The sequence below is a fragment of the Drosophila erecta genome, unplaced genomic scaffold, assembly GCF_003286155.1.
Source record: "Drosophila erecta strain 14021-0224.00,06,07 unplaced genomic scaffold, DereRS2 tig00000021-arrow-pilon, whole genome shotgun sequence".
In the NCBI taxonomy this organism is placed as follows: domain Eukaryota; kingdom Metazoa; phylum Arthropoda; class Insecta; order Diptera; family Drosophilidae; genus Drosophila; species Drosophila erecta.
Genome location: NW_020825198.1, coordinates 3,391,352 through 3,416,602, shown reverse-complemented (window position 1 = coordinate 3,416,602; position 25,251 = coordinate 3,391,352). Strand labels below are relative to the sequence as shown.

Here is a 25,251-nt window from a genome sequence, read left to right as displayed (position 1 = left end):
TGCAAATGTGTATAGAAAACCAAATGAAATAAGGAAACAAAACAGAACAACAACTTATTTAGTTTTAACCATTTCCTTATAATTAACTTTTAATTTTTAGTTATAATTCTACGTTCATTTCTTTTAAATGGGTATTATTGCGTGACATTTTTTGTGTACATACTACATGTTTTTAAAATGCCAACAAGAATTCGGCAGTATAACCAAGAACATTATAAAATTGTTTACAAATGTCGCAAAGAAAATTGAGAACAAAATTGGCAAGGCAATTACATATCTGTTAAGAATGGAAAATGAAAAACATGCAGAGACATTTTCAACTATTTTATAAAGCTATTAAAAAGATTTATATCGAATAAATATGAACATAATGCATATAACCAGCTCCATAATCAATTTTGTGTTTATGTTTTGTGTTCGCATTCAACTCATATATCTATATACTATATATATATATCCGTAATCGTGTACAGCAGATTTCATCCAGTAAACCAAAGCCCATACGCACCTACAGACCATAATTCCCTCCATTTTTCAAATACGCCATCATTCCCATATAAAATGTTATGCACACCTATCATTAAACGTTACAAAGGACCTATTGAAAATGCTTTGAATATATGTATATCCGTTCCAGAGAAAAGCTGTTTATATCAATATATTTTATATCAAATTCAAGTGTCATGATATTAAACAAAATTTGTTTTCAACTTGTAAATAGCTCACGCACCAGTCAGCCCATCATTTAGCTCAGTCATTGTCCTGCCTAATCCTAAAACAACTCGATATCCATGCAGGTTTAGAACATAAGCCTTCAAAACAGCAACCATTTGCTTGGATAAGTTTAGATAAATTTGAAAACTGCACAGAAAATCATGCAAAATATATATTTGTACAATTTGCAGTGCAGCTGAGCAGCAGTGACAAAGAAAGAACTGAAGTAGATTTGAACGCTTGAACAACTACCATTCAATGACTTGAAATAATTATGATTAACAAACCAAACCAAACCAAACAAAAACTTTAACTTTGTATTTTAAAATTTCCCCCCAAACCCGAAACTCTTTTGTAGTTCTACCTTGTACATTTTCATTTCACGTTTCGTTTTAAGATTGTTTTCGATGGGAGCTATTTCCGTATTTAGTTAGTAATTTGTCTTAAATTAAAGCTTTAAATGTTTTCTGTAAACTTTTCGTTGTACATGGCATGAGCAAACTAATCTATATGTTTAACTTAAAAACGAAACCTATTAAAATGCAATATTACAATTGGTTTACTTTATCATTTTTCCCCCACCTGCAATTTAGTTCGACTGTGGCACATCCTTCGGAGCTTCCGCCCTCGCCTCATCAATGGGAATGACGGCAAAATGAGGCGATTGCTGCCTAAATTCGAAACAAAAGCAACACAGCCAAACGATAGACCCTTGCCGCCGAGAAGAAGGAGGATAGGAGTCGATTCCCAGTCCAAAAACCCTCGAAAACCAACCCCATCCAACTCAACCCAATCCAGAGATAACTCAGCCAGGAACAACTATTGAATAATTTTTAAGCGCCAAACGGCTTTTGAGTGGGCGTTTGTCTGTTTGAAAGTTAAAGCATTCCACCACCGAAATTAACTAAAACAAAACAAACAAATATTTAATAATACTATAGACAAACAAATATGTAACGTAACTCAACGGAAACTAGTCTAAACAACAAAACTGTAGTTAAAACAGCAGCATCATCGACGCAAAACAAGCGAGTTTAAAGAAAACGAAAATGTTAAAAAACAAAAAAAGCAAAAAATTAACGAGAAAGTGAGGGAGCAGCAGCAGTAGAATCTACGCACTAAAAACAAAGCGTATTAACAAATAACTATAATTTTTTGGCAACAAAGCAGACATTTTGTTGTGCTTGACATGAATTGGAAACGAAAATTCAATTAAAATGAAAAAAAACAAAAGAATCGTTTTATCGTTTTATGTTAAGCTCCTATTAAAACTATGTATATGTAAATTAATTAGCAACACACACAGACATCGTATTCATTATATACAAGTATGCTTAACTCTTAAATATATCGATATATATATTTAAAGTAAAATAGTTACAAAATGCACACAAATCCAACATTTGTTTGCCAAAATTTACCTCAAGCGATAGTCCTTTTCGTCCGCAAAAAAGGACCGATTCATTTTCTGTTAGCTTACGACAAAAACATGTAATAATGCAATGTGTAGCTACAGTTAAATGTGTACTAAGCGCTAAAAGAAAAACAAGTTCTTTTGAAATTATGCAACTATTTTTATTTACACAAACGTTTGAAGCTTCAAATTTGAAACTGGTTTCTAGAAATATACTCTAAATGTAACTGGCCAAAGAAAAATGGTCAGCCCCCTAACTCATTAGGAAAAAGGAAAAATATTCGATGAAATTAGTTCAAAGTTTCAACTGTCGACTGAACAAAAATACAATATAAATTAATATATATATATATAAATTAAACAATTTCAACTTAATTTAGTTACGACAATTTTCGCTTTGATAATAGTTTGTTAAGCTTCTTAACCATTAGTTTCATAAATGTAAACTACAAAATAAACAAACCAACAAATGAAAAACCAACAAGTGGACGACGCACTGCCCCCAGTGAATGGTTCGAGCGGATTGATCCCAACTGGACGGAAAGTAGATCCCAAAGATCCCATTGGAGGTATCTACTTGGAGTCTCACGGCGCCGCCCGAACCAATTCGATTTTAGTTATGTTTAATTTGCTCTTAGTTGATTACAATGTAATATAGTTTAATTTTCGACTAACTACACCTCTGTCTCTCTCAATGCTCATCGCTATAGACTATAGACTATAGCTAAGGTGCAGGACAGGATTGGTTATAGAGGATCAATTGCTAAGGCCTCGGCTGCCCAGAACATTAAATATGTTTAAGACTGAGTTTTCTCATTTGACGATGACGATTGATTGATTGAGGATATGCAATATATAATTCGCACTTCATTTAGTTGAAAGAACAAAATTTTGATGTAGATTAAGCACTTAAACGAAATTAAAAAGCGTATACCGTGTATGTGTATTTGAATGTCTTTTGTCTTCAATGTTTAGAGCAAAACAAATGCATGAATATTTAATCGAAAAACGACGATGGAGTAGAAAGAAACTCTTCAAGAAAATTTAAACTGAAGCTAAACTTAAACTTTTCTCTTCGATTCTCTTAACTGTGCTGCTTTCTTATGTATGTAGTTATTAATTAAGCATTATATATATTATCCAATATATATACATGTATGGATTAGCGTAAAAACAAACAAAAAAACAAAACAAAAACCAATATGAATTCAAAACTTTCACGGAGATCTCATAGCAAAAACAAAACGAAATGAAAGAAAAGAAAAGCATAATGGCACCAAAATGCAAAGGCATCGTGCAGCGAAGTAGAATTTCTTTTCAACTTTTGTTTATAACTAAAGTTTTTCTTAACCGTAAACATTAGAGTACAGTTTGTTTTCCCCTCATTTGACCAGAGACAACCGCTCGAATTAAATTGACATCAGCATCGACATCGACATCCACATCAACATCATTTACATCTCTAAGCACATACTCGTACTCCCCGTAGTGGAACATATACAAATGCGACTACGCATACGGATTAGTTAGTTTTCTTTTCGGTTAGGCATCGTGTACATAGCATTATCTCCACGCCCCCACCAATAATTAGACCACACCTCTCTCTAGCACAGTAAGATGGTTAGTAAGATGGTACGATACGATACGAGTACGATAAGTAAATGGACATGTACATTATACTACACGAATAGCACAACCCCGCGATTGGAGCAGGTCTGAACTAAAACATAATGTAATTCACACAAGATATGGGCCCATTATTGGGTGTATGATTTGGGGCGACTCTGTCGCCTGTTTGAAATGAGTTCATAAGTTAAGATCAACTGTAACTGTAAACTGCATTAGTATTTGACTTGTAAACCGATTTTAAGGATCATTCTTAACTATATATATTAGATACGAATTACGCATTAATTTACGTTAAATGAGAATAATACGAAAAAACTGTGTAAACTGTTTGTATAAAAAATAAGAACAAAACAAAAAAAGAAGAAAACGAATCCATTTGTTTTATTTGTCGCATTACCTAAAGTGGATCCAACCCAACCCAATGCATTTGCTAATTAGAATTTATAGCCATGTAACACTGCAAGCCAGACAACTAGCACCCACTATATACGATATGTGTATGTATATTTATGGACAATATTTGAGATTAAAACCCACACACCCCAACACACCAACAATTCTTCAAGTTTGTATTAGAATACAGGTAAAAAGACAGCATTCCATTGAAACGGATACCTAAGGATGCCACGTACATTATAAACTTGGAATATGAACCAAATATATGATGATCAAATGATGAGACTTTGCGGGAAGTCTTTTGAAACTAGAATTGGTCAAGATTGGTAGATTAAAACATAAAAATGAATGCGCTCAGGTTATTAAATGTAAAAATTACAAAATACTCCTATATATATATATGAAATAATCCCAAATTCGCATAACAAATAAATAACCACATATATGTACGTTTAACAAGTTTAACAAAAGGCTGTTTGTAGAAATTGTGACACAGTTTTTTTAACCCGAACCCACTAACCCACAACTAACCGACGATTAACCAACTCGATGTGTAAATGCAAAACGGATAATTAAGCATCTTCGACTCCACAGTGAATGTAGTTATAGTTGCTTACACTAACCAGAAAGTAACTGGCTGCTTTGTGCACTCCGAGAAATTATGTAAATACTAAAGCAAATGATAAATATAGTAATCGTCGTACATAAATTTAGAGAAAACTTTGTGATTGCTTCTCATTGATGAATAATGACATAACTGTTTTGTAGGGCAACCTTAAGGCAAATATTTTTTCTTATAAGCAGCATGTAAAAACACTTAAAACGCTAACCGAAAAAAAAGCAAAAGAGCGAACGCTATATGTAGGACACACCAAAACGTAGTTAACAAACACGATTTAAGCCCATATAAAAGACCCCCTATAACCTCCAAAAATCGATGGCAAATGCTTAACCAAAAATATGATATACGAGTTATTGTATGTGTACGGGAAATTTGCTAAATGTTGTAAAAAGTATATTACTCGATTATAATGTAGCACTCTAAATGGAGTCTCTCCAATCATGTAGAAATCCTCATCCAGTAAAAGCACGCAACAAAGTTCCCTAATACTTTACACATAATTTGGTTTCCTTGACCCGCAAGCTAAATTAAACATGAAGTGTTTAACTGTATATATGTAATGTACTAACCACATTAACCGGATATACTAACTGAAACGAAACTAAGCCCGCAAACATAACTGTGTGGTGGAAAACGGGCCGGTAAGAATTGTAAATTACCAAATGCAATCCTTTCTCCAGGACAAAATGAAGCTGAGCTACCGAACTCTGCGTAATTTACATGGAAATCGTAAAGACACACTAACCATTGTATTAACTAAACTAAACCACACTAAATAAAACCGCATTAGACTTACTAAATATTATTATAACGTAACTGAAAAAGAAAGAAATATGGAAGACGAAACCGTAAACAAATGCTTTCAAACTAAATAAAGTTCTTTGGAATTACAATGCAAAAAAAAAAAAACCAAAAAGATACGAAAAAACACAAGTGTTATTTATTCTGGGTGGTGGTAATATCCCCTAGTTATATACCCCTAGTTTTCCCAAAAACAAGAATCTTGGACGGTTTTTGTGTCTGGCTTAAATCAAGCTTTCATATATTCAATATAGAAAGGAATTCAATCTTAATTCGTTTATGGCTCAACTTTTACAAAATTTACCCAACTCCAGGTGGGTAATATCAAATTTAAGTAAGCTTACGTGTCTAAATGGGGAGCTGCTTCAGCTCTTACAGTTGGCTTACAAATTAAATTGGTTCTGCTTCAGTCTTAGACAAAGTTACGAAATGCCTTTGATGTATATGTACGATTCTTTCGAAAATAATGGGTACTGCTCTTCACATGAATTGGGAATTAAACGGTGTGCCCAAGAAGTGACAACTAATCCTTGTTGCCATAAATACTGTAGCTCTTCTCCACGAAGATCTGGATGGAACGCTTCACGTTCTGTTTGTGTGGCTCGGGCAGCTGTTCCAACTTAGGAAGGATCTTCATCAGGAAGCGGAAGTCGGGCGATAGGTTTATGTTCGTCTCGATCTCCTCTGAATTCAGTGTCACCTCCGAGTGCTCGGACTTCAGGATCTTGGCATTCTGAATTGGTAGTGGCATCTGGATGGACGAAGGCACTGAACTTGGCGAGGACGGGATCTTTACAAAGTTAGTTGGGTTCTTTTTGGGCGGCAATGTGATATGTGGTCTGGGATTGTTAGCCACCGGCTTGGCTTTAGCCACCACTGGTGTTGGTTTGATCTGCTTCTGTTCTTTGTCCTGTATGCGATTCAATAACTCGGGCAGTAGTTTCTCCAAGTGCTGGGTGAGATTGGCCTGCGGCTTGTCGGCCATAATCATCAGTTTCTTGCCCGCCACATCCTTATCCTGCTCCACAACCACGAACATCTTACGCTTCTTGGGCTGTCCATTTGTCTCCAGAGTCTGGCCCTTGGTCTCATCCGATTTCTCCGTGATTACGTACAGTTTCCTCTTCTTGGCTTGACCATTCTCCAAGCGGTTGAGTCCGTTCTGGGAATCCTCCAGCGCTGACAGTGGTAACGAGGCTTCGTAGTCGGAGTTGATGGACTGTACATCGCTGGAGGCCGAGGAGCTGATGGAGTGGGAACGCTGTGGCATGGGCATGATGCTGGTGACGGGCTTCTTGGCCTGATGTCTATTGGGGCTCTGCAAGAGAAGGGGCTTGTTAAAATAAATTTGCATATGCTGAATCTTTATAATATTCAATCAAAAGAACGTCGTGTGGTATGCTAAGCTTTTAGAAGATCAGTATTTGTTTGAAGAACAAAGCTTTTTCAGAAAATTACATATGTTTTTAAGCATTTATTGTAAGGACTCGTTTGCATGTAAAGTTACATTAAAGTTACTTAAATAGCTCTTTTTTTAGAAGTCATATATAATGGTTTATGAATAATGAATATTACTTTCTGAAGTCTAAAGCATATTTTCTGTTCCAGCTGAATTTTAGCTTGGCTCAATTACCAACCCCTATGAAAGCTGAACTTTTGTGTTCCTTTGTGCTGCCACTCACCTCAACAAGTTCAATGGTGGTGCTGCCGGCCACCGCCGACTTGACAGCACCGCTCCCAGTTCCTGCACCTCCTCCTTCTCCGGCGACTCCTCCTCCTCCTCCGTTGACTCCTGCCATGGCTGACCCTCCTGCGCCATTAATGGGTAGCACGATGCCCTTGGAGGACGACGCCTTGCGCAGCGGCGTCATCTTGATGCGGGTTTTGGCCATCTCCTGGCGTTGGCTGAAGTGTCTCAAGCAGATGCGCAGCTTTTGGAGGCCGCCGAGTTGATCCACCAGTTTATCACTGACTCCAAAGTGACGCAGCCAATGATTGCAGCTGCACGTAAATAAGAAAAACAAGCAATAACGACTACTATTACTAACCACCGAAAGCTCAGTTTAGTACGCTTCTTTTTCTTTACGATGGGGGAAAAAGCTTGTCACTCAATTTCCCAAGCTATCGCCAAATGGAAATCATACCAATGATTGGTGGGGGAAAAAGAGACGACGAGCTAGTTGCGATCGGTTGCGCGGTTCTTTGTTTAATGATTAAACTGACAAAATGAAACTGCATTGGAGTTTCGTTCTGGTTCTTGCGACGCTTTCAAATTAGATCCGACTTTCGCTCTCCACTCTCTTTGCCTCTCTCTCTCTCTCGCTGGAAAAGTTCTTGAAAAAGTTTGCGCTGCATTTAAGCTCATTTTATGCTTCTTTGGCGAGTGCGAACGAGAGAGGTTGTGCTTTCGCACGCTCTTTCTCGCTCAGCGGAAGTTTCGCGTGGAATTGTTATTGTTTGTTGTTGTTGCAGTTGCCTTTGCTGCAGCTTCTGCTCAACTTCCCCCTATTTTTGTTGTTGCTGCCGTTTGTGGAAGATGGGGGAAAAGTCGAAATGCCGCTTATTTTCTTTTTCCTTTATGTTTATGGCTAGGCGATACAACAACAACAACTAGGGCCCTCAGGGTGGACCGAATTCGAATTTGTTGCGCAGGTCAGGAACAACAAAATCATTTGCCTAACCATATCTTTCTTAATCTGACTCGTAACCCAAGATCTAAAAACATTTCGATAGCATGACTATTTAGATGTAAAACCTTATAAAACCGTATCTTCAAAATGGTTTATGCTTAATTTATAGCACAGTATTACTAACATTATTGTCACAATATAATCATAATAGTCATAGTATCATAATTCACTTTAAAATTTCTTATCGTAAGCGTGCAACTTTTTAAACGGAACTCATTAACTACAGTAAGATAACAAGCTATTATAATAAAACTTAGCAAAAGTCCAGTACATTCCTTCAATTGATTTTCTTCTAAAAAAAAAGCTTTTTTTGATTTCGTTGATGACTTTTTTTGTCTCAAAGTACATTTGAAGATAATAATACCGCTGAAAGGTAAGAGATGAGCTTTACTTGATAATAAAACTAAACCTAAACTTTCTGGGGTTTCCAAAAATAAATAAGGGAAGAATACGCTTAACACTGGGCCACTCTAAACTCCATGGCCAATGCCAAGTAACTTTGGCAGACGGAGCACCAACTGCAGAAACTGGAGATGCAGAAGCGGCAAAGAAACACAAAATAACTTCACTTCACGGCCAGCAGAGCAGAGCCCCACGCGCATTTGTTGCACTTACAGGAGAGCGTGAGAGCTAAAAATAAATGGGAGTCGCAATCTGGGACCTATCCCCCGCCCACCCACTGCCCCGCCCACATCGGCATTATTGCATTTCTGATTCTTGGCCGCCATGGCATTGAAGTTTTCCTATGAAAACGATGCACTTCTATGCGAATCGAGAAGAGACAGAGAGAGAGGGAGAGGGAGAGAGTTCAATGACCCTTGACTGCGAGTATCGGAATCGGTATCAGACGAAGAAGAAGAGGAGCGCTGAGCGGGGTCCAAAGCTTTGGATTGTTTTGGCTTTAATGGTAATGGCATGGGCTGTGGTGCGGTGTTTAAAATTAAGAATGAGCACTTGGGATTCGCAACAAAAACAAGCTTCAGATGATCGAATCGAAACGATCGGAAAGCTCTTCGTAGGCTCTAAAAACAGGTTTGATGTGGTTCTTGGGAGGAGCGTTCATATGTAATACTCACCGATCGGTATCGTGGACTGGAAAACGACGCAACTCATTGGGCTTCACATCCTGGCAGCCCATCAGGCAAATCCTGGAGGACGATGGCAATACTGGTTCCGGCCCGTTAGCTCTAGGATTCAGAGAGACGGCCTGGCAAATCCGAAGTGTGGTCATCATGTTGGTCATCTATTACAGATATTATCCAATTTGATATATTATTATATTTATAATATTCGACATTTTTCAAAAGTATGCCTTAAAACTCGTTTGGAAAACGCTTAAGAAAGAATGGAGTAATGTACATACATACATATATCTCATTTACCACACTTCAGTATAAAAGAAAACCTAGAATGACCCAAAGAACTTCTGCTCTTGCGAATAAAAGCTTGCCTTGCTGCACGTAGAAAAGCGCCAATAAGATGCACATCTACGGAAAAGCTTTTTTGGATAACTGGAGCTTGCTTTACGGACACGCGTGTTCTTACCATTAACAAAATATCGTAAAATAAATATGTTTGTACCCCTCTTCGACCTTATTTACCAATGCTTATCTTGGGCAAACAGATACATAATGAACTCACCTGTCACAAAGTCTCCTTTTCTCTGACCGGCAGCAGTGGGTTGAATAACCCCACTGTAAGAACTCTAGGTGAAAGCTTTCGGTCGCGGAACTTTGAATGCAGTTGGCGCCAATTTAAGTGATCTCAGCTAGCTACGATTAAATGAAAAGGGCTTCTATCTTCTAATTAGCGGGCCATGCGGCTCGGATTACGATTATATTACGTTCTGCATTCTAGGTATACTGCGCTACGTCACTCGTGGACGCCGACTGTCGAAAGCTCCGCCATTGTCACGCGAAGGCATCGCGCGAAGCTCGGTTTGGAGAGCGTCTCTCTCCAGCTTTGGCGAGCTTTGTGCCCATGCGTACGAGATCTTCACCGGAAAGCTCTGACCCATTCGGAATCAGGCTGAGCGTTCAATCGAGTACAGTAAAAACTGGTACAAGAGCCATGCACAAATTTTCTTTATATGACTTCATTGTAGTAAAGTTATTTAAACTATTTATCCTATAAAATATTTTTAAAAATGTGTTGCCTCAAATTTTGTGTGTACTAGGTAACTACTACTAAATAACTAGATGTTTACTCACCTTTTAATTAATTGATTGTAAATAATATATTTAGCTTGCAATGCTCGAAAGCCAATTAACTCTAGTTTTAAATGTGTTCATAGAAATTAGCATTTAGACAGCATTTGCGCTTATCAATTTTTAGTGTCATAAATTCGCGACATATGTAGCTAAGCCGCCAACTTTTCCATCCCACAATTAATTAAAAGTGTTAACAGCTTTCCATAAATAAAGATACATACCAACATCTGCAGGTGTTGCTTTGGGGCGTGCGTTCAAACGATTTTTGTACATTAATTACGGCCGGACAATTTGCGATTGGCAGCCTTCGCTTGGATATTTAAAAGCCAATCAATTGGCGATTCGACGAAGTCATAAATTTCAATGGGCGCTCATCAGCCAAAGGAGGCATGCCCCTCGAAAAAAACAGGGGCGTCGAGCCGCAGATAAGCATCCACTTGTCACATCACTCATATTTCCAAGACGTCCATTTGCATTGTCTGTGAAAATTGCAGCCTGCAACTTGCAGCTTCTTGCTGTCACATGCCAATTGACCCATTCGCCTGTTATGGCCGGGCCAGCCTCAATTTCTCAAGTGCTAAGGCAAATAAAATTTTACGGCTAGTTTTACACTAGCCAAACTGTCAATTGTCGTGGCCAGTTGATTGCGTTTTACGACCGACAATAGCAGCATAATTACAGATGGACCTGATCTGTTTTTCCCAAGACCCAACAATTGTAAATACTACTGCACGAACTACTGAGTGGGCCGCATTCAAAAACGCGCTCAGTCAGCATTTTAATTTCTGTCTGATTGAGCCGAATGAGTCGAGCTGGCGATGTGGAACTAGAAGTGTTTGCCGGCGATGCCAGACGGCGATAATTCCCAAGGGGCCAGGCTTCATCGCCTGTGTGGTCTCGCTATATCGCCATGTCGGTCTGCCCGTCAGCCGGGGGCAATCCGGTGACTGGCAGCCGATTATGTGATTGGAATATTGACAATTAGGCGGTTACAAATTGATTTACTTGTAATTTGTATGGCGCCCCTGAGAGGGACGCTGGCTCGTTAAAAGTAGCTAATGGATGCTCCAGACGATTGGTGATCACTGTGAGAGTTTACAAAAAGTTTGCTGAAAAAAGTTGATCGTTTTCTAGTGAAACTGAACAAAAAGTATTTGTCAGAAGTGGGATTCGAACCCACGCCTACAGAGTAGACTGCGACCTGAACGCAGCGCCTTAGACCACTCGGCCATCCTGACTGTTAAACTAGCGAGTGCCCATTTCTAGTTTCATCAAGGGCGCGTTTGGTCTTAATTTTATAAACATAATTATTTCGACTAAGACACTTTTCAAGCTCTTAATTTTGTGGTCAAAAAAAATAAAAAAGTGGCAAAAAGTTCTTGTCAGAAGTGGGATTCGAACCCACGCCTACAGAGTAGACTGCGACCTGAACGCAGCGCCTTAGACCACTCGGCCATCCTGACAGTTGCTGCTCGCGTGGCAGAAGGCCAATCCGATTCGCTGGCATTGTGGTGCCGCAAGATCAAGTATACGCCTTGTATTACGAATGTTTGAAAATCACATATAACACTTTGAACTTGCTGCCCACGCTTGAATGCACTCCCGATGAATTATTATAATCGGCACCCCTGAGGCAAAGACAAATTGCCGCTCGTCGCGGCATGGAAAGGTGTGTACGTACAGACAAGACACGAAATCAACATGCAGGCGATGGAAATGATAATAAAAAGCGGTCGAAATCGGGTCAACGTCATACATCACACATGTGCAGATTGGCAAGTGTCACTTTTTTTATATATTTCGATTTGTTGCCCAACAAATGGCAGTCAGCAAAATGGCGATATTCATCGAAAGGGTTGTAGAGGGGAAGCTGACGATCGAAACAGGAGTAATTAAGTTGTAGTTTTTCGGTTAGCCAAACTGGCAAAATGTCAACTAGCCCAAAGTGCGGACCGCTTGACATTTCACACGCAGCTGCAGTAGCTGTTATTGTTGCTGTTGTTGCTGTCGTATTTGTTTGTTTTTTTATGCAGCATTTACTGGTCGCACGCACTTTCAATGCATTTCAATTAGTTGGAGCCGCAACGCAGCCGCTCCACTTTGACTTTGAGTGCCCGTACCGGACTGGATATTTTCCATTTTTACAGACTGATGGCAGACACTTGATAGGCCTGAGCGTATGTTAATCGGCCGACTCGACCTGACAGCCCAAGTTAATTAAAGTTTTCGCTCCCAACAGCCACCCAGCGTACATAATTCGCATTAATTTGCTAGTTAGCAACGCAGCCGCTGCTAAACTGCTAAGACCACCTCAATTGCACTCGACTCATTATGATTAATGATCGCCGCGTATAAGAATTGTTTGAGGACCGCGGTGACCCACTAAAGGCGACACATTTTCATGTGGCCAACTCGAAATAGAATTAGCAAATTGCCCGAATGTCAATCAAGAGTCATCAATCAAAATTTGTGCTACTGTCAACTCGATCACAATACAAATACGAGTATAAATAAGCGCAACCCGGCGTGCTGCACAGTAGGGTGCAGCTGAAATATTTAACTGGAGGTTGTAAATTACCATAACAATTCTGAATTCTGAATATCGGAACTCTGGGGAGCTATGTATGTGGGTCAACCGTGGAAAATCCCCTCCCGGCCAAAACCCCATGATATGTCAGCAGAGTTGTTAGCACAGCCGCACAAAGGTTAAACTGAGGCATTGAATGGGTTTCCAGCACCGAGCTAATGCAAATGGAGTTTGGATTAGGCTAACACCCGATTACCTTCGGCCGTCATTCTATAAGTTCTTTAGAGCAAATCATTTAATGAAGATATTGTCTAGTTTTCAAAGATTTAATCTGCTCTAACACCAGCCGTTTGTGGGCGGGGAAAAGTGTTTAATTCACGGTGATACCAAGTGACAAATGGCTATTCCACAACAGTGGACAGCCAAACGACACGCGTTTATGGCTGCGTTGATTTATCGGGTTCTTTAATATAATTGCATTCATATTTAAATGGGGGTTTTGAGTTGAAATGAATCTAACTTTCAGGAATATAAATCGTTAAGGTTGTAGCTTTCAAAAACCGAATGGTTTATAAATCAATTATTGTAAAGAACTAAACTAAAATTATTAATAAATCAAATCATTTATACAGAAATACTCTTAAAAACATGATAATCACCCATCCCACATTTGATCGACTAATCTCTTCAGTATGCTTCAATTAATATCCGAATCCCCCTACAGAAACTGCCCATAATATTTCAATTAGAGTTCTATTGATCCAACTCCGTACTGACAGAGTCAATGCTCCTTTTCAAGTTCAAAGTCAAATCGGGTAGAAAAGACCAAAAAATAAATACACATATAAAATGAAGGAGGAGTATAAACAAACTGAAGACTGTGGAGCATTAATCAATTGTGGCTCACTCTTCTTTTTGCCCTGGCTATTTTGTCGCAATACTTTTCTGCCAAATTTGAGCAAAGTTAATTAACAGGTTTCATTGTCTCGACTTTTGGCGGCTCAGGCGAATACCATATTTTCTGTATTTTTCCCATTCTGTTGCTCAGTTTTTTACGATCGCAATAAAACAAATTATTGTGGGGGCGTGTCTGTAGTGGGAGGAGAAAAATACGAATTTGCATATATGTATGTCGAGTTGGGTGGGAAGTTGCAGGGGGTGAAGTCCAAAGAAAGCACCTGCAAACAAGTTGTAGAAAAAGCCGGTTCAACTGCTTGTCTGAAACACACTTAATTAAAGATGCTATTTGTCGTTCTTAAACACTTAGGTTCCAATCATAGCCCACGCATTATTAAAATCTAAGTGTACTGCCGATCTTTCAAAACATAGTATTTATTTAGGTACAACTTATTACTCAATTAATGTTGTCTGGATGAACGCATTAAAAAATCAAGAAAAGGAAGAAATTGTTAAGTTTATCTCTGTCCGTTTAAATGTTATACTAATAGCATTGGTTTTGTTATTCATTTTTGACGTTTTGCATTGCACGTGCAGCGGTTTAAAGTTAGAGAAAAAGATACGGAGAACCAGAGAGCACTCGCCCACGCATAAAAATTAAGAAATTAAAGCAAACAAACAGAACAAATTATTTCTCTCTCTCTCTCTCTCTCTCTCTCTCTCTCTCTTCGTTTCTCTGAGAGCTATTCTGCGATCAGTGCTGACAGCTTCGTCGGATATAATATCTCTTTATTATACATTTACACGCTTTGTGGTATAATGTGGTATAATAATTAAATTTTTAATAATAAATTTATTATATTTTTATATTTTTAAATCAAAAATTTGCAACAAGTGGCTAGTGTGGACATGTTCTCATGAGATCCAAGCGCACTGCGAACAAAGCCACATCTGACGGGAAAAGGCTAGGTCGGCAGCACTGCCCACGATCTTCTCTCGCCGTTTTAAGCTCATTTCTGCTTCATTCCGCCTGCATTCGGCTGGCGGCAGCGTCGCAGTAAACATCGCGCGTCTTGTGAGCGGGAAAAAGCGGAGGTCGCGGTGTGTGCTTGTGTTTTCCATACATTCTGCTGCGGATTATAATAATAAAACGAAACGCGGGCTATAAAATGTGTGTTTAGTAATGTAGGAAGATTTTTAGTTTCGAAGGAAACAGCCAGGCAACCGGCGACGTGCAATTACGAAATTCTGTCTGTGACAAGTGTGTGTGTGCGTGTGTGTGTTTGTGTTTGGTGCGTGCGCTTTTATTTTGGCTGCGCTTCCATGTGTGCGTCTATAAATAACAGAAATAACAGAAAAAACCACAACAACAACAAGAGAAGCAGCAACAAAAGGCAAAAACGCAAAGAAGCGAATACGCTAAAAATGAAATATCAACGGCATAAAATGACGGGTTGATTGACTTGCAGGAATTTTAAAAACAAAAAAAAAAAACACCAAAATCCCACAATTTCGGGTAAACGTAGTGCTCAGCCCCCGATTATCGCGCATCCAGAAGCTACGCCTTCCGTTGTTTATCACGAGACGCCAACAAATCGCTGGAGAAACGCACTTGAATCGCCCGCAAATTGCATTTTCTGTAAGTATAACATCCGTATGTAACAGAATGTAAAGGGATATATATGGGTCAATGTTAGTTTTTATAAGAAGTTTTTATTGAACATAAGTTACTATTTTCTTGAAACAGTGTTTCTTTTATATGGGGAATATTCATTGTGGTAAATGTTATTATTAATTTCATAGTACGCCCTCGCGGTTTTGTATACATTTCTGTAGGCTGACCAATTCTTGCCAAAAATGGACTTTTATATGACCGCAAACCAAATTATAAAGAATTTAGTCATTCACTGATATCAAAACTATTACAAAACTTTACAGATCAACATTTTTAAATTTATTCAATTCATTTAATGCCTCATTTTATTAAATGATAAAAATACAAATCCTAAGGAAGCTTTTTTTTTTTTTAAGATAAACTAAAGAGACGATTTTCAACAAAACAAAATTGTTTCTGTGCACTTAAGATTCTGTGTTTGTATGTAACTCAGTGAACATAAAGGCTGTTTTTCTGCAGAGTCATAAACTCCGAAACTGTATACATTTTTGGGGATTTTTTGGATTTTCTGCTCATACACACGTCAGTGTGTGCAACGCCTATAAAAACCTCACATAAAAGTCAAGTCAATCAATGAAAGGGCAGCCAAATAAATTACCCACAAAAGAGTAAAACAACAAGTAATTTAAGCGTTAAACACAGACGAGGCGAAGGCGCCATGGATTATCGCCCTCCATTGTAGAGAAAAGGCTGCAATTAATTTAAGCAAAAAGTTTATTAAAATCGAATTATTTTCCCACAAAACTAAACAGATGACACCCACATAGTCTGAAACCAACGAGCCCCAATGGAGCCGCAAATGCGGAATTTTGGCAATTCCGGGAAGCATACATATGGTCTATCCGCCTGACCCGCAGCCTGCGATCTTTCTCTCTTGGCCAAACAATCTGATTTGCGTATTCCCGTACGGTTTTCCGTTATACATTTTCAATTTCCATTTCACTTGATTGAAGTTTTGGCCTTTTGCACATGTTTTTGTTTACGCCTTAAGCAGTACACCAACACACGCGCACATTTATTTAGATTCAAGCAATCGAATTGTTATTCTTGGCGAAGGCAACTAAAAACCGACCAAAATAACTTGAATAAATAAGCTATTTGATTAGACGGATAAATACAAAATGTAGAAAAAAAGGTTTTGTCAGAAGTGGGATTCGAACCCACGCCTACAGAGTAGACTGCGACCTGAACGCAGCGCCTTAGACCACTCGGCCATCCTGACTATGAAAGTAACGAGAACCCGAAAATGGCGTGTGAAAATCGTAATTATTTCGTTTTTATGTAAATTAAAAACATTATTTTCGGATGCAAATAAATTTAAAGAAGCAATAATAAAAACGGACCACATTGCTACTGCATTCCATGGATTGTCGGAAGTGTTAATTATTTAATTTCTAATTACGTACAATTAAATCTAATTAATACTTTTGAACAAGAAAAGTTAAAAAAAAATTCTTGTCAGAAGTGGGATTCGAACCCACGCCTACAGAGTAGACTGCGACCTGAACGCAGCGCCTTAGACCACTCGGCCATCCTGACACATAAGATGAGCATACCAAATGCGCGTTTTCCATGGCGCTCGCTCATTCGTTTGACCTTCATGTGGTTCTGCTATAAAAAGTGGTTTACAAAAAACTGCCATAACTCGCGCTGCTTTAACTGTGCGAGTTTTTTATGCAAATTAACTAACTTTCTCACGAGAAATACAACCGAGAAACATGGAAATATAACAACATTTTGCTGCTTATAATTGTGGACGTTAATTTGCTGGCATTACACAACCAATCGAGAGTTAAATAACAAGAACTGTGCAATTTTGTGACGGAGTAATTGCACATTAAATCGATTCGATCAGCTGCTTTGCGGTTGCACTTTGTACAAATGCCGACAACTGTTTACAAAGTCGCTTGCGTACAGATATATCTTATCTCTGGGTTTCGGGGTTGGGCTGGCGTACAAATCGCAGACAATCGCCGCCAACGAACAAAAGAAAACAAGGCCTTTCAGAATACCTATATCTCTGCGGATTTCCCAAAAAGCGTAACTGGAAAAGAGGTCAAGACCCGTAGCATTCCTCGATTCGAGCCAAAAGCGAACTGGCTAATAATAATCCGGTTCAAGGGGGCGTGGCGCGTCTTGGGAACGGAACTGGAGGTAAAAAAACAAGAGAGCCCGAACCCTTCTCATTAAGCGGCGTTCGTCTTTTGTTGTCTTTTAATATTTTATATTATTTATTGCCACTGCTCAAAGCTGTACGCCGCGGTAGTTCGCGTTTTCGTTGGGGAAATGGATATTTTAATGAGTTTGGCCAGCACTCGACGACAGTTTTCCGCCCCGCTCGATGTTCATAGTGAAAAAATTCCAATTAGATTTTGACACTGCGCGGAAAAATACATTTGCAGGCGAAGAATGGACGGGCATTGTTTATGGCTTTCCTTTGACTTGATGCCGACATCTTCATACGCATATAGTACAGATAGAAATGGCCACAGACAGATGTCTGAGTTTGCGAATGGACGTAATTTGCATATGCTCATTTTCCCGCTAATTATTTGTTTATCGCACAAAAATAACCAAATCGAAATGAAAAATGTAAAATCAAATCGATGAATGTTTTGACAAGCGTCGATAAATGATTTTTGCATTGAACTTGTTGCCTATTTCTAGTTAAAATAAACAAATTACAGAGCATTCGAAGTGCTGGTGCCGGAAAAAGAGGCAAACAAACAGCTAAAACCCAGTTTAGTTCCAAGGCAAGTCTCGCTTGATAAGTTATACTCATTTATAATCATCGAAATGGGTCAGCAGCACTGCTCAAGTCGAGCAACAATTGCGCACGCAATTTTTATTAATTTAGAATGCATCAAAAAACCATTAAACTGCGGAAAAATATACCCACAGGCATGACAACATTATAGCATTGTAGAAAGGTGGGGGCATCCGAATTGGCTGAGGGTAATATAAAACTGACACCATTTAGTACGTACGAAGTGCTGTTAAGCTTGCATTTCTCTTTGCCTTATTTGTTTGTAAACAACGCAAGTCGAAGCTGACACAGTTGGATTGGATTCTGATTTCGACTCTGATTCTGATTTCCAGGGCAGGAGCTCAATGCCATTTGGCTGGGTCAGTTCTGTGGTTACTATATGCAAGAGAATATCGCGAAACCCACTGCGTCAACAAATTCAAAACGGGAATCAGCGCCATTTCTCGTACAAGGTCTGGACGGGTTGGCTTTCATTGCAGTTTTGATTTGAGTGCTTATCTGACCTGGGAGGGGGGATCCCTGTGGTCGTAAACCTGAAGCTGGCGCTCTTTCATTAATAGCCAAACAAACCATTTGCTCACGGTCAAACGTTTGATGAATGACTTTGCAGCGCAGTCATGTTCGGGCCGTGATAAGCTGGTTTGCGGCACACCTAATGCACTTTAATGCCCCTTCTGATTACCCAATATCATGTGAATGGAGCACCACTATACAACAACAAGATAGTGGCTTCAACTTTTTATTGAAGGCAAATTGTCAGGAGGGCGTAAATGATGCGGATTTTTACTCCACCCAGCAATACCATAAAGGCTTACAATAATAAAGTAAAATATGTGTTCGTATATGCTATATATAACGAAAAAATAAATTCTTGTTAAATTCAGTTTTTTAAAATTCTAAAAAATAATTGTCAGAAGTGGGATTCGAACCCACGCCTACAGAGTAGACTGCGACCTGAACGCAGCGCCTTAGACCACTCGGCCATCCTGACTTGCAAGCATCGGTTGTCAAAACATCTTCGACCGAAAATAAATTTTTTTACCACGAATAAATAAAATAAAAAATAAACGCAATTTGTTTGCCAACAAATCCCATGTTTGTATAATCTGGCTGTCAAATAAATTTCATTTTTAGTTCGATGCCCTGGCTGCTTCAGCGGTCATAGATTATGATCAATGCCCTCAAGAGTTGAAAGATCAATTTTCGGGTTATTATGTGTTCCTTAAAGGCCTTCATGTGGTTGTGGATTATAATTTCAAAATTATCCACTCGATCCAAGGTGCAAAGGTGCAGTGTTATGGATACTTTGTCGGCCAGTAGTACTCGGGATAGGTTATAGAAGTCCGTTAGAAACTGTTCCAGATATTGAAGGTTCTTGGTGTTAGCTATCTTCCTATACTTGTTGAATATTTCTTCTATATTTTCTGCGGATATGGAAGTGTTTAATATTTCAAAACATGTATTTTGAGCATAGGGATTATGCATATCTCCAATATCCCGAATCAGCAATAAATAAAAACTGACTGCAGATGCTGGGCTCCATGTCTGACAAAATCTTGACCACATTTCTATTGATCACATTATTGTGAAGTAGAACAAATTTCATAGTAAAACTTTTCAACTTGGGCAACTCGTTTGTTATTAAGTTGTTCAAAATATCACTAATAAATACCTCCTTCTCTTGTACTTTTTCATCTTCCAAAACTCCGACGTAAATGACTAAATGGAAACTTTCGAAAACGCCACACAGACTAAATATTAAAGCGCTGTAGCTGATGTGCAAAGTTATTGTCTGGAAAGTCAAGAAATACGGCTTCTCCTGACTTTCATTTGGGTGGTTATCGAGAATTTCCTGCGTAAACTTCATGTATTTATGTTCTTGCATTTTGGGGTGGAGAGGTCTTTCGAACAGCTCCTTGCACTTTTTCTGATCATCTTCTGTTAACTCGTTGAAGGATTGTAGAGTATTGATGAACAGCTCTTTCATTATTATAAATATAAACACTTGATCTTTAATGAAAGGACAAAGCCTACTTCATTTATTTCCCAATTTGAAAGAATAAGTTCCTTTATACATATACATATTATATATATAAATCGTTTCATAGCTTTATTGCCGTTTGGTCCTTTACTTTGTTTATCTTGGGCGAAAGTAATCCTCGCAGCTTTTTCTTCCGAGATTCCTGTTTGGAAGTCGCCTCGCTCTTGGGTGAAAATTTCACGATGGATGTCATTGGGAAATGGGCTCGATAGTAATTGAAGTTATGCTGCGTTGTGGCCAGGAATATGGCGCTCCAGTTAGGGTACTTTAGGAGGTGCAAATTGCTCGATATGACACTGGGCAGTGCAGTGGGGAAGTTCGGCAGTGTGATGAAGTATCTCCTCTTTCGACGAGGCTCGAAGTTGTCCACGTTGATCATAAACCACTGCAATCCAAATCTGTTGGAAATACTGTTGTGCACTGGTTTTAGTAAGGGTGCTATTTTTAAGGACCCGCGTTTGGCATCATGGGAATGGGATGAATCCTTGGAAGATGACTTCATAGTCTCACTCTGAATGTCCATGCTTGTAGTTAATATTACATACAATTTCATTATCCTTTTGGCACTTCAGAAAGCAAGGCCAACTTAGTACTGAACTTGACCCAACGATTAATGGCATAGAATTTAATCGAAAGCAACTAAGTACGAGAACTTTTGCCAGGGTTGATGTGTGTAGTTACAAACAAAAATGTAAAAAACCATTTATCATTGGCCAGATATTGACACGCCCCATCAATATAAATAATTGCTAATTGCTGGCCATGATTAATGTCTGGCATCTTTTGGAGTTCGTTTGAAGAGCTACGGCTCCGAAAACATTCGACTCGCTCAATTTGCATAATTGCAATTTATTGTAAATCCGTGCGCAAATATGCAAGAAATTTGCAGCAGCTCTTTATGGCAAACCAGAGGCCAACGGCTTTTCACAATTTGAATTTTGGATTTTTTCAATCTGACTGTCTGTTGGTTTTCAAGTATCTCCCTGTCATATGCAAATCGCTCTACGACTCTGAAGTTGGATTTGGAACCCCACTAATTGCTGGCAACCCCTGGGACCGAAAACCCAACAAAACTCTTTACTATTTCGTGCCAATCGTTTGGCAATCAATCAGTGTGTGCACTCCATCTGACATTGTTGCTAATTAGTTGTCGGATGGGCCTTAACACTGCAGTTGCCGACTGCAATTGCTCATGGGGTTAACGATTCAGTAATTGATAAATTGCCAATAAATTTCAGGGATGAATGTGTTCCAATTTACCTGATATTTTCATCAACTATGTATATCCTTTTCCTTGGTTTAAGATACCTTTGTAATTTGTTACGTGATTATGCTGGCAGCATAACCATAAACAAATCTTCAACGTGTATTTTTCTATATTATACTCGACTGTGTGCTCATGTTCTATTTACCGAGTTCAGGGGCAATCTTAATTCAAGCGATCTTTCAACCCACAATATTCTAGACAAATAAAGTCTAGAATTCATTCACGTTTCCAAGTAATTTAGCTAAAACGAATTTCGCTATGTCTATATACTGATGACCATATGTGTGTATATATTTATTACAGATTAACCAGAGAATTAATTGGCGTGTGGCTTTTATGGTCGCCGGTCCCACGCAAAGTCACGAAAATTGGACGGTGATTTCTCATTGTCGGAGATTTCACATTTGCCCGACCACCACGTAGCAATTCCGAAGTTCAGCTGTAGAAAATGAAAATGCTTTGTTAAAGTGCAGGGGAGAAGTGTGTGACCCAACTGGAAACTTGGAAGATAACCATTTCCGCATGAAATAATCCTGCGTACCTTTATCATCTCTAAGAAATAATTACATATATGGTATTGACTGCAACTGGGTCACTTGGAAGAGTGTAAATTAAACCAGCATTGGCACGTTCCAAGAAACTGCAATATGAACAACCACGTAACTTAATTTATAATACTTTATTTGCTTTCGCTTCTGCATATATAATTGTGCAATCGCTGCAGTTCCCGTGAACGCACATAGCAATATCAACGGGCAATTCATTGATAAAAAACGTTGACAACAAGGGCTATAAATTAAGAAGTGCCTAGCGGAGTAGCAATAAAGAAACGTTTAAACACACCGATGTTGAACAACAAATAAACCAAAATAAATTGTTACGGATGTCGTAATAAACTGTAGAAACAAACGTGTAAAAACTTGGAAAAAAAACAACTTTGTATCATTTACATTCACAAAATTGAATTTTATGAGAACATAATCTCAGCAATAATTTATACCACAAAAAAAAAAAAACATTTTACAACAAAATATTCAAAAGCTATAAACAAAAGCAAAAAGTATCTTCAGAAATAAAAGCAGCGATAAAAACAAAAGCAAATCAAATAATGAACTCACCACAGCTGGCGCCTACCACTGCGCAATCTCACCACGCTGAGAGCGCTGACCAAACAGCGACGCCTGGAAATAAATACGCGCCTGGAAGAAGGCTAGCTGCGCGGCAAACTCTTCGCTTGGCAATACCGAAGCCGCAACCCGGTGACCCACTGAACCACCCAACGGGTGTGGGGCTCTTCCGACCCTCCCCCTCGCAACTGCCACCTGCACCGATTTTGAAGCGCGTTCCAGCGGTCAGCGGTGCCTGCAGTGGCATACCGAAGTCCGCCTCGCCACTGGAATCGCATCATCTGCCCAATGTCACGCCCACCACCGCCCACTCCCGGCTGGGCTATGGCAGTGGCTGTTCCAGTGCCTCATCAGCATCCAACTTTCTGGGCGTGCGCAAGCCCAGCCTGACCTTGAACTCATCGGACATCCGGAACAACAACGATCTGTTCGCCTTTCCCAAGGACATGTCGCCTGTGATGAGTGGTAAGTGCTGAGTATTCTTTAAGATTCGCCCCTATTTATTAGTAACTATTTCGAATTAAACTTCTTTCTTCAATAGAGCACTGCCAGTCGCCTATGTTCACCGACTTATCATCAGCTAACAGCAATGGTTCACCAACACATCACCACCAGCTGGGCAGGTTGTTTAGCCTCAGTCCTTCGAGCATCAGAAGTTACGGCAATGTAAGTAGTTTTTAAAATTGCCTAGATTAAGATAACAAAGAGAAGATACATATAGGGTAGCAAGAGTGCCTGATTGCCGAGACTTTGGTCTGCTCTTTGACTTTACAAATTCCCACTCGTAATAATTGCCGATGGCTATTTATAAACATTCAGTGGGAGCAAAGGTCATGACTCACTTGGAGCTGTTCTCTGGTTTTATGGTGTCCATAAACTCTCACTCAAGCTTTTGTTATCCCTCATTCGTTACCTTTTACAACCCCTGAGCCGCTTTTTAGGCTCATTTTGATTATTGTTTTGCATACACTTGAAACAAAAGTGCTGCCTTGTGCCTGAGAAATACAATACTGCAGTATTAGCAGTAATTTGACGTAAATGTGCGTAAAACCAATATTTCTTCAATGTTAATCGTTTTGTTGTCAGTTGCCAGAACTAGTTGGGAACTATAAAGCGCAATGTTTCAGGGGCTTCTCTCTAAAATCAAGAATATTATTATTTATGGATACGAATCGATTCATTATTCAATGAAATGTCTTGTTTGGGTGCACTCTATAAGTAACTACAAACCACGATGAGCTTTACAGTGCCATATTTAAGCAAATATATAACTCACACCTCACACGCGACTCCGTCTGGATTGGGGAACTCTTGGGGATTGGGGTCTGGAACCACTCCCTGAGTTGGCGACTTTCCTAAAACCGGCTTTGAGCAGAAATAACTCTCTCCCGCTCTGCGTTGCTTTACGTAAATGGGTAGAAAATAGCGTCAACTTAATTAATAAATAACATTTAGCACGTTTTCAAAACAGAACTAGAAAGGGGGAGCTCGAAGGAAAAAGGGGAAAGAATCGTGGCCAACGAGCCCACTCAGTATATAGCGCTATAACCACAATATTGGATGGCTATACCGGGTATGAATAATCGGCATTTGGCGTTGATTTTTAGCATGGCTCGTGCGTCGTTAAGCACATTTCTCGTTTGCTAATGCCCTTCCAAAGGTATACTGGATTGCTTGGTCGTTTTGTTGCTTGATAACTTTATGGTTCTATCACCCTTTAAGCTGAGCAACTGATTAAGTGCAGTAATCGTAGTGGTAATCAATGGGGAACAAAGAACTATTCGTGTTCACCCATCGTGCGATTAGATGGGCCGACAACCTTTTAATTAAGAAGGGAACAGATGACCCATATAGTGGAGGGCATTACACTTACACCTTAGTTGATAAGATGACCAGCTGACTTTGAAGTTTTGATTGTAACTCACAAGATTGAACAAAAAACATTCAATTGCCTTGGGAACTTAATATTAATAAAAGGTATTTTGTGACCATAAGTATTTTCATAATTTCTATATGATACTTTCTATTAGTTAGGGTATTCCCATCGCCATTTCCCAACTGCAGATCAATTAATTTCGTTCTCCCCTCCGTTCTGAACTATTTGACAAGCTCTTCGAGCTCTTCAAGCTCTTCAAACACACTGGGAACGTGAGTCGCAGAAGATTGTTGTTAATATTATATGAAGTTGGGTGTATGACAGCGCCCGAGCATATTAATTAGCTGGCGGGTTTGGGTTTGTCGGGGAATCTTCTTTCCGAGGAGAGAGCCCCAGTGAGTGTTGTGCTGTGCCGTTGAGAGAAAAATCGATTAGTACGGGGAGACCCGATGTTTTTGGGGACCGAGGGGCATATACATATAGTGCCAGTCGAAATACAAACAAAGTCAACTTGTGTTCTGTTCGCATTATAAAGCTCCCCAAAAAGCGGCAAACACTGGCGGGAAAAAAGGCAAAAGAGAGGGGCACAAAAAGCTAC

The 25,251-nt window shown here is 39.2% G+C and overlaps 5 protein-coding genes and 5 non-coding genes across 17 annotated transcripts in view; 2 read left to right on the top strand and 8 right to left on the bottom strand.

The window, feature by feature from the left end:
- LOC6544158 (serine/threonine-protein kinase NLK) overlaps positions 1 to 4,126 on the top strand; it is a 67,134-nt gene extending 63,008 nt beyond the window's left edge. For all 6 annotated transcript variants that reach the window (XM_001971348.3, XM_026977624.1, XM_026977628.1 and 3 more), the window contains exon 8: positions 1,308 to 4,126. In XM_001971348.3, coding sequence (XP_001971384.3) covers positions 1,308 to 1,362 — 55 coding nt within the window. In that variant the 3' untranslated portion in view covers positions 1,363 to 4,126. The remainder of the gene's footprint in view (positions 1 to 1,307) is intronic.
- Positions 4,127 to 5,786: 1,660 nt separating this feature from the next.
- On the bottom strand, positions 5,787 to 10,154 carry LOC6544157 (triple functional domain protein). Of its 2 annotated transcripts, XM_001971347.3 has the most exons (4): positions 9,908 to 10,154; positions 9,343 to 9,509; positions 7,259 to 7,577; positions 5,787 to 6,894 (listed from the first exon to the last, which is right to left on the bottom strand). In XM_001971347.3, the coding sequence occupies exons 2-4, from the start codon at positions 9,507 to 9,509 to the stop codon at positions 6,100 to 6,102; spliced, it is 1,281 nt and encodes a 426-aa protein (XP_001971383.1). In that variant the 5' UTR covers positions 9,908 to 10,154; the 3' UTR covers positions 5,787 to 6,099. The 2 variants fall into 2 exon arrangements, with proteins under 2 accessions (XP_001971383.1, XP_015013694.1); XM_015158208.2 differs by lacking the exons at positions 9,343 to 9,509; positions 9,908 to 10,154 and adding an exon at positions 7,721 to 7,883.
- A 1,477-nt stretch (positions 10,155 to 11,631) lies between these two features.
- On the bottom strand, positions 11,632 to 11,714 carry Trnal-cag. Its single transcript has one exon. It is a non-coding gene; the product is annotated as a tRNA-Leu (tRNA).
- Positions 11,715 to 11,856: 142 nt separating this feature from the next.
- Positions 11,857 to 11,939, bottom strand: Trnal-cag. Its single transcript has one exon. It is a non-coding gene; the product is annotated as a tRNA-Leu (tRNA).
- A 2,960-nt stretch (positions 11,940 to 14,899) lies between these two features.
- LOC6543841 (sterile alpha and TIR motif-containing protein 1) overlaps positions 14,900 to 25,251 on the top strand; it is a 45,022-nt gene continuing 34,670 nt past the window's right edge. For both annotated transcript variants that reach the window (XM_015157964.2, XM_015157965.2), the window contains exons 1-3: positions 14,900 to 15,539; positions 21,954 to 23,242; positions 23,319 to 23,443. In XM_015157964.2, the coding sequence (XP_015013450.1) occupies positions 22,759 to 23,242; positions 23,319 to 23,443 (609 nt within the window). In that variant the 5' untranslated portion in view covers positions 14,900 to 15,539; positions 21,954 to 22,758. The remainder of the gene's footprint in view (positions 15,540 to 21,953; positions 23,243 to 23,318; positions 23,444 to 25,251) is intronic.
- Positions 16,715 to 16,797, bottom strand: Trnal-cag. The gene has a single exon. It is a non-coding gene; the product is annotated as a tRNA-Leu (tRNA).
- On the bottom strand, positions 17,032 to 17,114 carry Trnal-cag. The gene has a single exon. It is a non-coding gene; the product is annotated as a tRNA-Leu (tRNA).
- On the bottom strand, positions 19,251 to 19,333 carry Trnal-cag. The gene has a single exon. It is a non-coding gene; the product is annotated as a tRNA-Leu (tRNA).
- On the bottom strand, positions 19,468 to 20,329 carry LOC26526355. Its single transcript, XM_015158778.2, is given in 2 exon segments — positions 19,468 to 19,825; positions 19,827 to 20,329. Coding segments are annotated over 2 exon segments (834 nt in total). The 3' UTR covers positions 19,468 to 19,494.
- Positions 20,445 to 20,924, bottom strand: LOC6543847. Its single transcript, XM_001971346.3, has one exon. It carries the CDS (start codon positions 20,904 to 20,906, stop codon positions 20,445 to 20,447), a length of 462 nt encoding a protein of 153 aa, XP_001971382.3. The 5' UTR covers positions 20,907 to 20,924.

Bases quoted from the DNA above. Each gene is read 5' to 3' on its own strand.
- LOC6543847 (XM_001971346.3), bottom strand. From the start codon at position 20,906: ATGGACATTCAGAGTGAGACTATGAAGTCATCTTCCAAGGATTCATCC.
- LOC6544157 (XM_001971347.3), bottom strand. From the start codon at position 9,509: ATGACCAACATGATGACCACACTTCGGATTTGCCAGGCCGTCTCTCTG. The intron at 7,578-9,342 runs GTGAGTATTACA...ATTTACGTGCAG, and splicing joins CCAGTCCACGATACCGATCG to CTGCAATCATTGGCTGCGTC. The intron at 6,895-7,258 runs GTGAGTGGCAGC...CTTCTCTTGCAG, and splicing joins CCACCATTGAACTTGTTGAG to AGCCCCAATAGACATCAGGC.